Source organism: Ictidomys tridecemlineatus, chromosome 6 (genome assembly GCF_052094955.1).
Source record: "Ictidomys tridecemlineatus isolate mIctTri1 chromosome 6, mIctTri1.hap1, whole genome shotgun sequence".
NCBI classification, from domain to species: Eukaryota; Metazoa; Chordata; class Mammalia; order Rodentia; family Sciuridae; genus Ictidomys; species Ictidomys tridecemlineatus.
Genome location: NC_135482.1, coordinates 24,492,880 through 24,509,061, shown reverse-complemented (window position 1 = coordinate 24,509,061; position 16,182 = coordinate 24,492,880). Strand labels below are relative to the sequence as shown.

The following is a 16,182-nucleotide window of genomic DNA, read 5'->3' as shown; positions in this document are numbered from 1 at the left end:
TGTTTGTTTGTTATTTCTTCTTTTCTTCGCATTTAGGCAGGTTCTCTTTTTTAGTTTGGAAATGGGCTCATGTCTACTTATTGACTCTTATCCTGTCGGCATGAGATCTAACCAGAAACAGGAACTAGAAAAATAAAATATCCAGTGGAATCCTAGGGCTTTTGGAGAGATCCTGCTATGACTTAAATATATCCCGCAAAATGTGTGTTGGAAACTTAAACTCCAGTGCAACTGTGTTGGGGTGGGGCCTCATGGGAGGCACTAGGTAGGAGGACTCCCCCCTCATGATGGGACTGAGGCTGGAGTTTGATCTTCATCCTTCCTTCTCTTGCCCTTCCACCTTCCACCATGGGATGATGCAGTAAGAAGGACCTTGCCAGCTGCAGCCCCCCTCAACTTTGGACTTCCCAAGCTCCAGAACTATAAGAAAGAAATCTCTGTTTTGTACAAATTACCCAGTGTTACCTGTAATTCTGTTGTAAAAGCACAGAATGAACTAAGACAGCCAGGTGTGGTGGGACATGCCTGCAATCCCACGTACTCCGGAGGCTGAGGCAGGAGGATTATGAGTTTGAGGCCAGCCTCAGCAATTTAGCAAGACTATGACTCATAATATAAAATCAAAAGGACTGGGGGTGCAGCTCAGTGGTGGAGCACCCCTGGAGGGCTGTTGCCCATAACAAATGCCTGAACATATGGGAGTGGCTTTGGAACTGGGTCATGGGTAGAGGCTGGAAATATTTGGAAGAGCAGATTCAAAAAAGCCTAGTTGTCATGTCTGTCTTAAGCCTGTCTCATCGCTGTTTTGGAATCTTTTAGAGGCATGTAACTTATTTAATTTCACAGGCTCATGGCTGGAGAGGAGTCTTCCTTAAGATGAATTATGCCTTGGGTCTCACCCATATTTGATTTAGATGAGACTCTGGACTTATGACTTTTAAATTGGTGCTGGAATGAGTTAAGAATTAGGGGTTATTGGCATGGAATGAATGTCTTTTGCAAGTGAGAAGGTTGTAGACTGGGGAGGCTAGACGTAGAACATTCTAGTTTGAATGTGCTCCCCCGAAAGCATGTGGAAAGTGAAACCCCAGTGCAACAATATTGGGTTGGTACCTTGATGAATGAATCAATGTCACTTACAAAAGTAAAGGACTTGAGGCTATGATTTCCATCTCTTGCCCTCACTCTCTCTCACCCTCCCATATTCTGCCATGGGGTGATAGAACAAGAAGGCTATTACCGGATCTAGGAGTCTTGACCTTGAACTTCCCAGCTTCCAGAACTGCAAGAAATAAATCTCTATTCTTTATAAATTACACCATCTCAGGTATTCTGTTATAGCAACACAAAGCATAATAAGACAGATCCTCAGAAGAGGCTAGGGCAAAAGTAATAGCATAAGCAAAGAAAACAAATATATCTCCACCATTTTTTCCCAAAACCTACCCATGCTACTTCGAATCCAATTTCTGTCCTATCCAGGGCCTAAAGAATTGAAATGAAGCCAGTGGAGAAATCAGCCCATCTGAGAGTGCCTCACCCAGGGCTCAGCCTCACCAAGAGTCATGTCTGACAATGAGAATTTGTCTTTGGGCAGTGGCTTCAGAGTTTCTGTGCCTGACCATTGCATTTGTGGGTATGCAGGACTGAGAGTGATAGCTTTCGAAAGGAATTATTTCAAAGTACTTGGGCTTGTTTACTAAAACGTGGGAGCTATAAGATCTGCTCTCCCTCCTCAAGAAATGTGAACGTGTGGGGAGCGTGCTGTCGAGAAGACTTTACAATCTGCAGTGTTTGAGGAGTAATAAGATGCTGTTGTTGGTTGACCATCTGGTTATACGTTCTTGGTGTCATGGTTTGCTTTGCTTTTCAATTTTTAATTTTTTCAAACTGGTAAGAGGCAAGGAATGGGCATTTAGAAATCTCAGAGGCATCCTTTTTTTATGTAAATAAGGAATTTATATTTAGGTACTTAGCATGGTTAGATTTTGTTTTACAAAATTGGATATGAAAGGTTCATTATCTATTCTTTTCCCTTTATTTTTTTTAATAGGTTGTTTTTCAGTTGTAGATGGACACAATACCTTTATTCTTTTTATTTTTACGTGATGCTGAGGATCGAACCCACGACCTCACACGTGCAAGGCAAGTGCTCTACTATTGAACTGCAATCCCAGCCTTCCCCTTTATTTTTATATATATTTTAAAAAATAGGGCTGGGGTTGTGGCTCAGTGGTAGAGCACTTGCCTAGCACATGCATAAAAATAAATAAATAAAATAAAGGTTTCATGTCCAACTTTAACTAGAAAATAAATATTAAAATAAAATAAACCAGGGCTGGGGTTGTAGCTCAGTGGTAGGGTGCTTGCCTAGTATGGGTAAGGCACTAGGTTTGACTCTCAGCACCATATATAAATTAATAAAGGTTCATTGACAACTAAAAAAATATTTAGAAATAATCTGATTCTCAGATTCAAACTTTTAGCTGATGTTAAACCTACTCCTTTTACCATAAAGGGGAGTCAGATATAAATCAAAACTCTAGAAATAAAAAATAAAAAAAGAATCACCAATTGAAAGGACCTATAGAGATTTCATATTTCCTCCACTCATTCAAAAATATTTATTGAAACTCTAGTATTTGCATATCATGCTGCCAGACCCTGAGGGATCTGCTGAGGAAATAGAAAAGGTTTTCACCCTTCCTTTGGGGAGCTGAGTGCCCTACTTTGGAAGAGATGACATAGACATATGAAATAGTTAAGTTGTAATTCGAGGCAGCATATGATTAAATACCAAAACGTGTGGTTCCGACCAGAATTGCTATAGGAGTTCAGAAAACGGAGTGATAACTCAGTGGCACTACAGTTTCCTGCCTACAAATTGGCAAATCGCAGCACTATTTGTATGAAATATTTTACACTTGTTTTTTTGGCAGCCTTAGGCCTTGACTCCCAGGCAGCATTAAGAGCCTACAAAAAAAATATTTGTACTCCCAGTCTCTCTAGAATTAGCTTTAGGGGTTTTTTGTCTTTTTTTTTTTTTTTTGGTGGTTATTTTTTCTTCCTTAGAGGTAGAGGAAGAGCCATCTACAAACCAGAGTGCCCATGAGAGGCAGGGAGTTTTTTGATAGTCATGATCTCTTTTAGACACAAATAAGGAAGCCGCCTCGTCATTCTGTTTCAATGCAGCAGTACCTCGTGCCTGTGCTGCAAACTCTCCCTGACATTGAGAGACGGTTTAATTTGAACTTAATGTCCGTGACGGACGAGCAAGCCATCAAGGGTCAGATAAATTTATGGCTTTGGAGAACTGCTAATGAAAATCCCTTTTGGTAATTGATGTTGGAGTAGGAACCGACCCAGAGGTAGGGGGAATTGGGACACAGATGTGCTCCTGGGAGTGGGGTTCCCCCAAAATGTCAGAAGACGACATTCTAACCTACTGTGCTCAAGTGTGATGTTTAGTGAAACTCACCGACTTCCTGTTCTATTTTTGCTTTATTCAAATTAGCTCAGAGCTCAAACCTGAAGCAACGAAGCCTAAATTTTTAAGAATCAGAGAGAGAGAAGAGGAAGAAGAAGAAAATAAAATTGTTTTGAAGTCAGATACACTCTTTGGCCCTTCTGAGCCTCGTTCCCTTCAGATCCACACAAGAATTTCCCAGAAATGAATATAGTCATTCCTCTGGTTGCTTTTTAGCCTCACCATTCATGTGGGAAGCTGAGGCAGGAAGATTGCAAGTTCAAGGCCAGCCTCAGCAATTTAGCGAGGCCCTAAAGCAACTTAGTAAGACTCTGTCTCAAAAAAATGTAAGAAGAAAAGAGGCTGAAGGTGTAGCTCAGTGGTTCAGAAAAGAACAAAACTCCCTGTCCTTGGTTCACCAGCTCTTCATTTTAACCTTTGACCTTGAGGTGGATTGCACATCAGAAATGTGTTATTGTTTCTTTGATACTTTTCAGTGGAATATCTCTGCCACTTGAAGACTAGATGGCACTCGCTGTTCATTCTCATTGTTGGGTTGGTGGCCCATCTGGTGAGATAGAGATTTTCCCCAAGCTAGTGTGACCTACAGTGACCTACACACCAGGCAAGCGAGTGATCTCCCTTCTCAGCTTCTGAGCATCTGTGTATCAAAGTAGTTGGCCCTGGCCTCACTTGAGACTTCTTTGGGTCATCGTCTGAGGCTGACCTGGAAAAGTGGCCCTGAAAAATGTTTCACCCATATCTTTTTTTTTTTTTTAAAGAGAGAGTGAGAGAGGAGAGAGAGAGAGATAGAGAGAGAATTTTTTAATATTTATTTTTTAGTTCTCGGCGGACACAACATCTTTGTTGGTATGTGGTGCTGAGGATCGAACCCGGGTCGCACGCATGCCAGGCAAGCGCGCTATCGCTTGAGCCACATCCCCAGCCCACCCATATCTTTTAAGATAACTTGGTATCCACCCGTCTAAACAAATGTTATGTAGCAGATGGTTGTGCAATGTCTTATCAAATTCTTGGGCAGACTCTGCCCTTGAAATATTTTTATTTAATTATCATCCTACAAAGCACAAAATAGTAGCTTTATTGTTTTTTTTTTTTTCCCTAAACACAGCACAAATTGCCCAATAAGTTGAATAGGGAGACATTCTGGGAATGAACTGTAAAGCTAAAATTTATACAATGTGCAAACCCTTTCTCGGGCTTCTCTTTGATATTTCTAAAAAGGAACTCTTTATTTCAGAATCTGAGAATGGATGTGCTTTGGATGTATTTGGCAATGTCAACTTGAGAGATGGCCTGGGAGTCTAAGTTCAACGTGTTGTCGACATTTGTTCTCTACTCCTAGACATGATGGGAGGGGGAAAAAAACGCTGTTTTCTTGTTGCTTTTCATGATTTTAGCATCATGTTCCTATTCTAGCTTAAATCAATAATCCACTGTACAAAGCATTTTGTACTGAAGCCAAGTATGAGAAAGTTGTAACTAATGCATGTATGGGGGTGCTGTCTTGATGTGTCTTTTTTGTTTGTTTTAGGTGTACTTTTCAAGAAGATTGTGTCAATTCAGGGCAGTCAGAAAACTGGCTGGATGTTTCCTATGGAGCTAAAAAATGTCCTAAAATTCAGATAATTCGAAGCAGCAGAGATAAGGTAAGAGGAAAGGTTTTAATTTGTTTACTTCTATAGTATTGCCTCATTTTGCATAAGAGATGCTAACTTCCTTCTGAGCTTAAAATATCTATTAATGAAATATGAGTCCATTCAGTTTATCTATGAATTCTGAGTGTCTGCCAGATGCCACGACTCTGCAAGGTGCTAGGAGTATAGAAATAACCAGGTCACTTCCTGGTCCCGCTCACATGGAGCGTGTCATCTTGAGGAGCTACATAAAGATGACCTTCTATAACTGAACGTAAAGAAAAGATAGACTTCTTTATTGGGAGGTGAGGGGAAGAGATATAGGGAATTGAACCTAGGGGCACTTAACCACTGGGCAGTTCTTGATGAATTGCTAAGTGCTCACTGAATTGTTGAGGCTGGCTTTGAACTTGCAATCCTCCTGCCTCAGCCTCCAGAGTCACTGGGATTATAGGCATGTACCACCTGTCTTTTCTTTTTTTATTTTAAGACAGTCTCATTACATTGCCCAGGCTAACCTTGAACTTGAGATCCTCCTGACTCAGCCTTCCAGTCTCTGGGGTCACAGGTGTGCACCACAAGCCCTGCATAAAGATGGATTTTCAATGTAGTAGAATTACATCTCAATTTTATAGCATAGAGAAATTAAGTTCAGACTTATGGTCCACAAGATTCCTTACATGCGGCTGCACTGTAGAATTTAGCTTTGCTCTGCGGTTCCTCATCCTAATGTGTCCAGGCTTCTCCTAGCAACTCTCCTATCAACATGGCCTCAAGCAATGTCATAGAGATGGAAAGAGAACCAATGTGGGCAGGGACCCTTGTAAGCGAGGTCCCTTGGAAAGCCAGGGCTCCCATCATGGGATGCAAGAAAAAAAGCCATGAGCATAATCAAGCATTTTCTGATGCACATACCAGCCCTGCCCTGTGGGAGAATGGAATTCCTCCCCGGCAATCTCAGTGGTGCTGCAAGGAGACATTTTCTCCCTAATTATGGCTCTTGTGTTATGAATAATTGTACAGAGTCCCCATCAGCAGCCAGTTGACCTGTCTGTTGCACCGATGTGTTTTATTTGAATGTCACATTAACAAGGAAATGGGCCACTTTCCCTTTTCCCTTACACTTTGCCATTTCAAATAGCAAGAACCATACCACTTAAGATGATTTAACATTTAATCAAGGGGAGCCAGAACATTTAATGAGTGATAAATAATAAAAGAATCAAGCTTTCAAGTCATAACTGATCAGAAATCATGGATTTAAAGTTATTTGGTTGTTGTCACTTTCTGTTGTCTCAGGCCAGGGCCTTCCTATGAGCTCTCCCTGCCCTGAGTCAAAGATAAATAAATTCAGTATAAAAGATGCTTAGGTGACTGGATGTAGTGGTGCACGCCTGTAATCCCAGCAACTTGGGAGGCTGAGGCAGGAGGATTGCAAGTTCAAAACCAGCCTCAAGCAATTTAGCAAGATCCTAAGCAACTTGACCCTGTCTCAAAAATAAAAAAATAAAAAGAACTGGGGATGTAGCTTAGTAGTAAAGTGCCCCTAGGTTCATTCCATGGAATCAAAACGCATGGGTGCGCACACACACACACACACACACACACACACACACACACACACACGCATTCTTTGGTATTCTCATGTAGGTATAGTCAAATTTTATTTCTCTTATTAATCTGAAAAACAGCTAACTTTGGTGCTAACAGAGAATGGTAGAAAAAAAACCATGATCCTGGAATATACTTAGGCCTCTGATAAGTGGTTAAGAGTTTGCAAGAATTTTTTCTTTTGTCATTAAAAAAAACGTTAAGGGCAACACTACACTTCAGTCCAGTGTAGTGGGAAGAAGTAGTCGGTCAGTGCTGTTTATGTAATTTGCTACCTATCTGTGGTTCCCTGGTATAAACTAACCATTTATATCTAGCCTGGGATGTTTCAAAAAAATAATTAGCACCCAAACAACCACCAGAGCTTTCTTTCCTGATGCTCATCGTCTTCCCACAAAGCACTTCCCCTCACCAGCTCACCACTACTCTCCAGGTGAAGGAAAGAAGAATGTAGTAATTTGAGTAAATGTTTTTTTTTTTTTTAAACCAGCATGGAAACTTTCATCATTATGGAAACTAATCCCTGGTGTTGGGGATTAAACCCAGAGCCTCACACATGCCAGGGGAGCACCACACTATGAACTGCACCCCAGCTCTGGACTGATTCTTTTAATAAGGTTGAAAAGGCATCTGGTTCCATATCTCTTTCTCTCTTTGTTGTTTTTGTTTGTTTCGGTTTGGTTTTTTGTGTGTGTGTATGTGCTGCTGGGGATTGAACTCAGGGTTTTGTGCGTGTGAGGCAAGCACTCTACCACCAGAGCTATATCCGCAGCCCATGATTCCATCTCTTGATCCCATTATTGCAAGATATTTTCTGCCCTTATGGCCATTAGTGACTTACCTGAAAGTCTCAGCTCTTTGTTTAAATAATACAAATTCCCTGACCTACCGAGATGGCAGTCTGAGGTGGACCCTGCTTCCATCTATGAGCTCAATTCAGAGTATTTGCTAACTGCTCATGATATACCAGGAGGACATTCTAGTACCTTTGTAGGTACAGAAAACACTTCATATAATGCAAAACCTCTGTTCACAAGAAGCTTTGTTTCTTTGCATAAAGCAACTAGAAAATAGTATATCCTCATCCTCACCATGGAATCCACATTAAAAAGAAATATTCAGAGCAATTTCGGTTAGTGTAGGAGGGATTTTCTCTGAGGTTTTGTTGAGTAAAAACAGCAAGATGCAGACGGGTTTGCATAGCATGATCTGATATTGATCTAAAAAAGTCCCTATATGTGTTTATACATGTCTCTATATGATTGTTTGCACATACAGAAAAGTATGAAAGAATTCCTACACCGTTATAAGCCCGGGCTCCCCTGGTGGAATGACTGATGTGGTAGGGAGGGAAGGCAGAGACACGTAAAAAAAGAAAACAAATGAAAACCTCACCCACACAAATGCAAAAAGGGATGTATGACATGATCCCATTTCAGCAGTGATGTCTGCATTTTGTAAAGAGATGTTAAAATTCAATAAAAATGATTTGTACTAATAAAGATATAAAAAAGATGCAATAAAAGTATTTCTCACAAAACAACATGGTTGGTAAAGGAGAGACACTAGAAATACTCTTTTACTAATCTGAACTGAAGCAAAAAAATTCCATCATTACCAATACTACCAACATTGCTTTAAAAGTTCTGTTCCATCATATTACAAGAAACAAATAATAAGAGAAATAATTACTGCAATGCAATATAGAAAAATAGTATTTGCTAATCTTAAGTGTTTGAGTACCTTCAAAACCTAAATATGTAAATTTTAAAAATTATTCAAATGAATAAAATTTAAATGATGTGCCAACTGTTTAATAAATACTCAAATATCAAAACCATACTACCTGTGGGGGTAAAACAAACTTTTAACTTCAATTAATAAAAAGTCCCACTCATGAAAACAATAGAATATTCAGGCATAAATTTAAAGAGCATTGTACATATCCTTTATTTTAAAATTATTTTTGCTAGGAGATACATATTGGGGACAGCTACCAAAAATAGTGCTTTGCAGAATCTTAAACCATTCTTTCTGATAGTAATTAGATAGCAGAACATTGTCTATTGAGGCTATTTATAATCCATCATTATGGAAACTTATCCATTTAAAATATAATCATGCTGGGCACAGTAATGCATGCCTATAATCCCAGTGCTCAGGTGGCTGAGGCAGGAGGATCTCAAGTTTAAAGCCAACCTCAGCAACAGCGAAGCACTAAGCAACTCAGTGAGATCCTGTCTCTAAATAAAATACAAAATAGGGCTGGAAATGTAGCTCAATGATTGAATGCCCCTGAGTTCATTCCCCGGTAACCTAAATAAGTAAGTAAGTAAATAAATAAATAAATAATCAAAAGTAAAACATTTTTTTGGAACATATGAAAAATGTCTTGAATATATTCATAAACATTCTCTTTTCTAGTGGAGCAATATCATAAAATGTCATTTTTTTCTGATATTATTTTCAATATTTCAGAATCCTAGTGAAATATGAGTGGCATTTTCTTAAAATTAACATAATATTCATCTGGAATAATATGAACTGATCAAGAATATAATAAAGATATTCATTTTGGAAATACATTTTGGAAAAAGAAGCTTATTTAGTTGAGACCATTCCCTATGAGATTGTAAACCTATATGTTGTGCATATATATTGCATGATATATTATATGTAGTATATTATTTAAAGTCAGAACAATCCATGTTCTGATTTAAAAATAGTGGTATAGAATGTAGCTCATAAATAAATGTAAGAATTTTAAAGATCAGATATTGTAAAACAAGAGAAGGCAAAATAATTATTTTATAGAAGTAGAGGAAAGGGACCAGTGGGGAGGAAAAGGGAAATCCTGGGAAATGATATTGGCCAGATTATATTGTCATATTGTGTGCATGTATGAGTATGTAACAACACATTCCACCACTATATACAACTGTAATGCACCAATAAAAATATAGGAAAAGAGAATTACTTTATAGAAAGTGTCAAAATAATTGCTTTTACTCTGGAAGCATAATTTAATTCATATTCTACATTAAATATAAAAAATAAATTGTAGGCTGATTAAGGAATTTATAAAAAGATAACTCATAGAAGAACTAACAAAAAAGGAACTGAACATCAGATAATTTGAAAGTATGATAATTTTCTTAGCTCTGAAGCAATCTAGTACTTAATAACGAAAGAAAAATACTCATAAACTTGATTCCTTTTTAACAAAATCTATATAAAGAAAACTGAGTTAACTGAAGCACACACTTCAGGAAAATATTTGCCACCAAAAAAATATTAATTGCAAGATAATAAAGCTAGGAAAAATTAAGAAAAACATCAATGCACCAAAAAGTAAGTGGGTGAAAACGTATATTGTCACAAGAGGAGAGATTCAGAGAAGTAGATACAAATATGGAAATATGTTCAACCTCACTAGTTATAAAATAAATACAAATTAAAGCAATAATAAGTTATGCTAACACCCACTGTTGGTGATGCCAATTAGCACAACCTTTTTGGAAAGCAATTTGGCAGCAGTGTGCTTCAAAAGTCATAAATATATTCATTCTGTTTGAAGCACTAATTCCAGGTGTGGAATCCTGAAGAATTAACTTGAAAGAAGAAAAATACTAAGCATGAAAATGCTATTTCAATAACATTTATAGAATTAGAAACTTGGAGATAGCCAATCTTATTGTTCACAATAAGGAGAATAGTGAATAAAAGAAGGTGCTTTGTTTATCAACCTGGTAGAATTTAGGAGCAAGGAGTTCCTTGGCTTCATGGATGAAGCCAGCTGACGCTCCAACCATCTCTGCATCCCATCTGACCCATTGTGTCCTCACTCCCTCTTTTTCCAGCTTATTTCAAGAAATAGCCTCAGCCTCCGTTTCTGGCTCCTTCTCTCCTTGACTCTAAATCAGGGACCTGGGCAAAGTCCAGTTCTGGCTCTTCCTCTCTATAGACAATCTTATCCACTCTATGGCCTCATATATCATCTATGTTCATATCTCCTTTGCCTCCAACCCAGATGGCTCCTTGGAGGCCCAGCTCATTCATATCCAACTTGACACATCCTCTTGAGGATCTTGAATTGAAGGCCTCTAAAATTGAAATCTCAATCTTCCACTCAAAGAACAAATCTGTTCCAACCCAGTATATGGTCCCCCTGGTACCTCCATTCATCCATTTGATCTTCCTGATCCACATCCCTACTAGTCTAGTCTTTCCCATGCTCCCTCTTAAAAGTTCCCAGAATCTGTCCAGTTCTTTCCATTTCCACTGCACCCCCCTTGCCCAGGATCCTGTCATCTCTTGATGATCTCCTGGTACCATGTGGCCCTTCAGTTCTACTCTGATGGAATGTCCAGGCTTCCATTCCCACTCTAGTGGAATGACCACACTTAACTAGTCCATAGGTTCTTTGAGGGCAAGGACTATAGCTATTAGGCTCACCGATATGTTCAGTACCTTGTGTAGCAGCTGGCACATAGTAGGATCTTGATAAATATTTATAAATATTAATATAAATATTTAACAAGTGGAATTATTTCAGCTATATAAAAGACTAGGTATGTTGGAACTGGAAGTAAATTTTGAAAAATTCAAACAGTTGGTGAAAATAGGATGTGATACACTTGTTGTAATATTTAAGCAAGGAATCAATTTAAGATCTGTATGTATACAGAATCATATGTGGTCATGAGCTGAGATGTGGGATGCAGATATAAATGTTGTGGGTTTGAAGAAGTCAGATGAATGGGAGTTCAGACACCTGTTGAAGATGAGCTAGTGGGAGTGCTTTGGAGTTTGTCCTTTTGCTTAAGTTCCCTAGAAGTTAACTTCAGTCCTGGTAAAGTTGGATTGAAAGGAGTTGCTCTCTTCCAGCATGACTCTCTGACCCCAAACCAGGCTTTTTTTTTTTTTTTTTTTTTTTTTTTTTGCAAATGGAAAGATGAGAGTGAGCTCCAGAAACTAGCATAGATTTAGCAAGTTTGTTAGAGGACCAGGGAGACAGCAGAGGCTCTGGTGGTTACGCAGGGAGTCCAGGCAGAGGTCAGAAGTATAACAAAAGGTAGACCCCTTCCAGGTTTGCAAAGCCATTACTCTTCATCTTGGGTGGCAGGGTCACCTATTCCCCCCCCCTCCCAGCTTCCAACCAGGTACTCTTCATGCACCTGATGCCAAACATATCCACTGTTGGTGTCCCTTTAATTTTCCTTCTAAACAGAATTGGTCATCCTTTTCTTTTAGATAATTCATTTGGGAGAATTTGCTTTATGACTTTGAATTTTCAAGATTTTCTTTCTGTGTCCCCAGTGCACATGTTCACACATGTATGGGTGCATACACGTAGGCCTGTATACACACGTACACACACACAAAACACTCCCCTCCCTTTAGATCTCATAGCATAGTTTGACCACAGACCAAACCTTAACTAATCTTAAAAGTGGATTTCACAGGCTCCCTCCTTTAACTATTATAGCATTCACAGTAAGTAGTAAAAAGGTGGGAGCTCAAAGCGCACCCTCTTAAATAAACCCTGGGTCAAAAAGAAATAAAAATAAAGTTGTGTGTTTCAGTAGGAATACTTAATAACATAATGATGCACATTTTTTAAATGAATGTATATATTTAGTACATTTAGTGTAATTTCAGTTATACTCAGTCTCCTCACCCTCTTTGGATAAAATTATTTTAAATCTCATATGTCTAGGAAATCCTATGAAAATAAATATAAATAAGTAGAGAATTGCCTTATCAGATGTTAAATATATTTAAAGCCATAGTAGTAAAAAGTTGATTGACATTGGAATAGAAGTAGATGAAAAGGTTTTTAGAACTGAGCAGAGTTTAGAAGTAAATCCCAAATATATGGTAATATAATATATAGCAAGAGTGGTATTTCAGTTCAGTGGGAAAAGGAGTTGTTGGATTTTTTTTTTTTTTTTTAGTAAATGGTTATGACAGAGCTGATTAACCATCTGGATAATAATAAAATTGGACTCTTATCTCACATTATATATAAACATAAATTCCAGATGGATTAACAATATAAGTTTAAAAAACAAAACAATAAAGAAAATGGAACTATTTTATACTTGTCTATAGGCTAGAGTTTGGGCAGCGTTCTGTAGGCTAAAACAAGAAACCCTGCATCTGATTACATAAAGATACATAATGCAAGGATGAAAGATTCCACAAACAAAAAATTACAAGGCAGCCAGCAGATTAGGAGAAAAGATGTATCCGAAATTTGACAGATAAGGATGAATATCTACAACTACGTGGAGAGCTTTTAAAAATTGATAAGAAAAAATACACACACACACAGCGGAACTATAGTTAAGAATGGGAATATGTGAATCACAATAGAGCCAACAGGGTACCAATGAAACAGCTCTTTCCTAACAGCTCTCCTGAGTCATAGCTCCTTCCTATGGTGGTTCAAAGGCTGAGTAACATCAAACTCTAAGATGGTTGGTGATGATCAAAAGTGGTCACTTGTTTCCTGTATTTTCTTACCCACGCAGACCACAGTGACTATGGTGGGCAGCTTCTCTCCAAAAAACTCAGATTGTACGGTGAGGAACGTGGATACCAGCAGGGTGCTCTGCCAGGGGAAAAGTCAGTTAAACAGGACCTGCACCTGTAACATCCCCACCAGACCCATCTACAGAGGTATGTGGACTCTACTGGGTTTTGTTATGAAGTCACCAAAGCAAGGGAACCTCCTGAATTCAGATTGCCTGAGGAATTCAGATTGCAAGGTAAAGGGCGGAATCCTTCACTGTGCTCACTCTCTCCCCTGCACTGGCTCCCACCTGGGTCTGCACCTCACTGGGTTGTTCTAGGACCCCCTATCAGATGACTGGAGAGTGTAGCACAGCCAGACACCACTGGGCTGGCTCTACCTAAATGGCTCAGATAATTCAGATCTGAAAAGCAGGGAATGTCCTCGGTGAGATGAGAAAACATGGCAGCCCATGTTCTATCAGCTTAAGTTCATTTATTCATGCATTCATACAAGAAGCATTTTTTTTTTTGAGCATCTGCCTGTGTGTGAGGCATTGTGCTAGGTCCTAGGGACACCCAGCTGGACCTTGCTCATGGCGTTTGTAACCCATGGGTCGGGGATGAATAAGCAGTTAATTACAATGCTGGGTATAATTGCAGGGAACCTGGAGTCCTACGGGAGCCATAGGGAAAGGGCACCAAACTGGACTTGGGGCTGGGGAAGTGTGATCTGGAAGGCTTCCTGGAAGAAGTGATAAATAAGACTGGAAGATGAACAGAGTTGAGCCAGGAAGACCAGTGGGAAGAGTGTTCCAGGCAGAGACCAACTGGTATAATACCCAGAAGGAGAGCAAAAGCTGTGTTTGAAGAACCAAAAAAGGTTCCACATGGGTAGGGCAAGTGGGGTAGGGACAGGTGGAAAATAATACCAAAGAAGACAGCCAAGGGACCAAGAAGGATCTTCTGATCCTTGGACTCCATCCTGGGAGCTGTGAGGAGACAGAAAGATCTGAGCTGAAGGCTGGCACAGTCAGATTTATGTTGCAGAAAGGTTCAGTTGTACATCATCTATCTGTCCTGCTGGAATGGAAGCCCTATGGGCATAGAGACCTCGAGAGGACATCTTCACTGCTGTGCTTAGAACAATGTCTAGTACAAATTAGCCATTTACAATCAATCAATAAATTTTTGTTGAATGAATGAATGGATGGCCAGAGGTAGGGAATGGACTGGAGGAGGGACAGACAGAAGGCCTGAGTTCCAAAAGATCAGCCAGCAGGAAAATAGTGCCGCAGTCCAGGTGAGACAGAGTGTGAGAGCCATCGTAAGGACAGATGCAGATGGAGAGAAGTGGATAAATTCCAGAGAATGTCAGGAGGCGCGGTACAGGATTCAGAATCTCTTCAGATGAGACAGGCTGGAAGTAGAGGTAGGTTCATGGCCTCCTAGAGTGGGTGCTGATCATAACACGAACTAAGAGAGTTGTGTGGCAAGAGCTGGAGTTACCCAACATCTCACTTCCATTCAGGCTGCTATAACAAAATACCTGAGACTGTGTCTTTCATAGATAATAGAAGTTTATTGCTTACAGTTCCGGAGTCTGGAGAATCCAAGATCAAGGCTCCGGCAAATTCTGTACCTAGTGAGGGCTCATTCTCTGCTTCGCGCATGGTGTCTCCTTGCTGAGTTCTCATGTGGCAGAAGGGGCAAGGGAGCTGCCTCAAACCTCTTTTATGAGAACACTAATCCCATTCAGGAGGGAGAGCCCTCATGATTTAATCACTTCCCAAAGCTCCCCCCACCCCATTCATGATATTATCTCTAGGTATCAGGTTCTAATACCTGAACTTCAAGGACACATCCACATTTGACCTTGGCACCTGATTGATCCTTCACCCCTCAAAAGGAAATTTAATGCACCAGGCCAGAGACCTGAGCTTAAAAATGCCTCTCGCCCTCTGGCCTCAGAATGGCTATTTGGGTCTGAATTGCTTGGAAAAATGAGCCCAGTTTCCCACTTTGTCCACCCTATGTAGCCTTCATGATAACTACTGGTTAATTTTGGTCACTAAAATGCAGGTCTTGCTTACCCATAAAAGATGCTTCTCAAGAACTGAGATTGACTTATGGGGCTAACCAGTCCCTTTTAGAGCCCTCATTAGCTTCTTTGCCCTTTCCTGGTTTTTTTTTTTTTTTTTAATCAGTACTGGGGATTGAACCCAGGAGTGGCTGTACCACTCAACTATATCCTCATACTTTTTTTGTTTGTTTGTTTGAGACTAGGTCTCTCTAAATTTCCCAGGCTGACCTTAAACTTGGAATTCTCCTGCTTTAGCCTTCTGGGTAGCTAGGATTACAGGCATGGGTCGCCACATCAGCTCAAGGTCTTGCATAATTTTGCACAGGCAAATAAATTCATTTCCCCACCTCTTGTACTCAGTCAGCCAGAAGTGATTGCCAAAACTTGGTCCATGGCCACCTTTGAGCCTCTGGTGGCCTCATTCTTTTCACTAATTCCTATTTCCCGCCCACTTTGAAACACTGTGGGAAAGTCTCCTCTCCCTAACAGCCTTGTCAGATTCTGCTATGACCGTCCCACCTCCAGAATCCCCTTGGTTCTCGGCAGGCATCTGGGTACCCAGGTACTATATGGAACGTGAACCCGTTATCATGGTATTTCCTAGTCTGTGTTGTTATTGCTGTTTTTTTTTTTTCACCTAATGTATTTTACTTCTTCCAGAATTTTAACCGTAAATGCTTTCAGAGATAATGAATATGCATTTCCTTGGGATATTTACAATGTTTTATGTAGAGTTGATGCTCAGCAAAGTAGAGATCCTGCAGCCATCGTCACTGGACACCTTGGAAATGTGTTTGGTCTGGGAGTCCCTCAGTGCTCAGTGTTCATGTGCTCAATCCACTAACATG

At 39.8% G+C, this 16,182-nt stretch overlaps 1 protein-coding gene across 4 annotated transcripts in view; it reads left to right on the top strand.

Moving 5' to 3' along the window:
• Plxnc1 (plexin C1) overlaps window positions 1–16,182 on the top strand; it is a 145,240-nt gene that overhangs the window by 50,784 nt on the left and 78,274 nt on the right. For all 4 annotated transcript variants that reach the window (XR_013440389.1, XM_078053000.1, XM_005324463.2 and 1 more), the window contains exons 5-6: window positions 5,022–5,136; window positions 13,272–13,419. Coding sequence is in view for 3 of the 4 variants with exons in the window: in XM_078053000.1 (XP_077909126.1) it covers window positions 5,022–5,136; window positions 13,272–13,419 (263 nt within the window). In the remaining variant the exon portion in view is untranslated. The remainder of the gene's footprint in view (window positions 1–5,021; window positions 5,137–13,271; window positions 13,420–16,182) is intronic.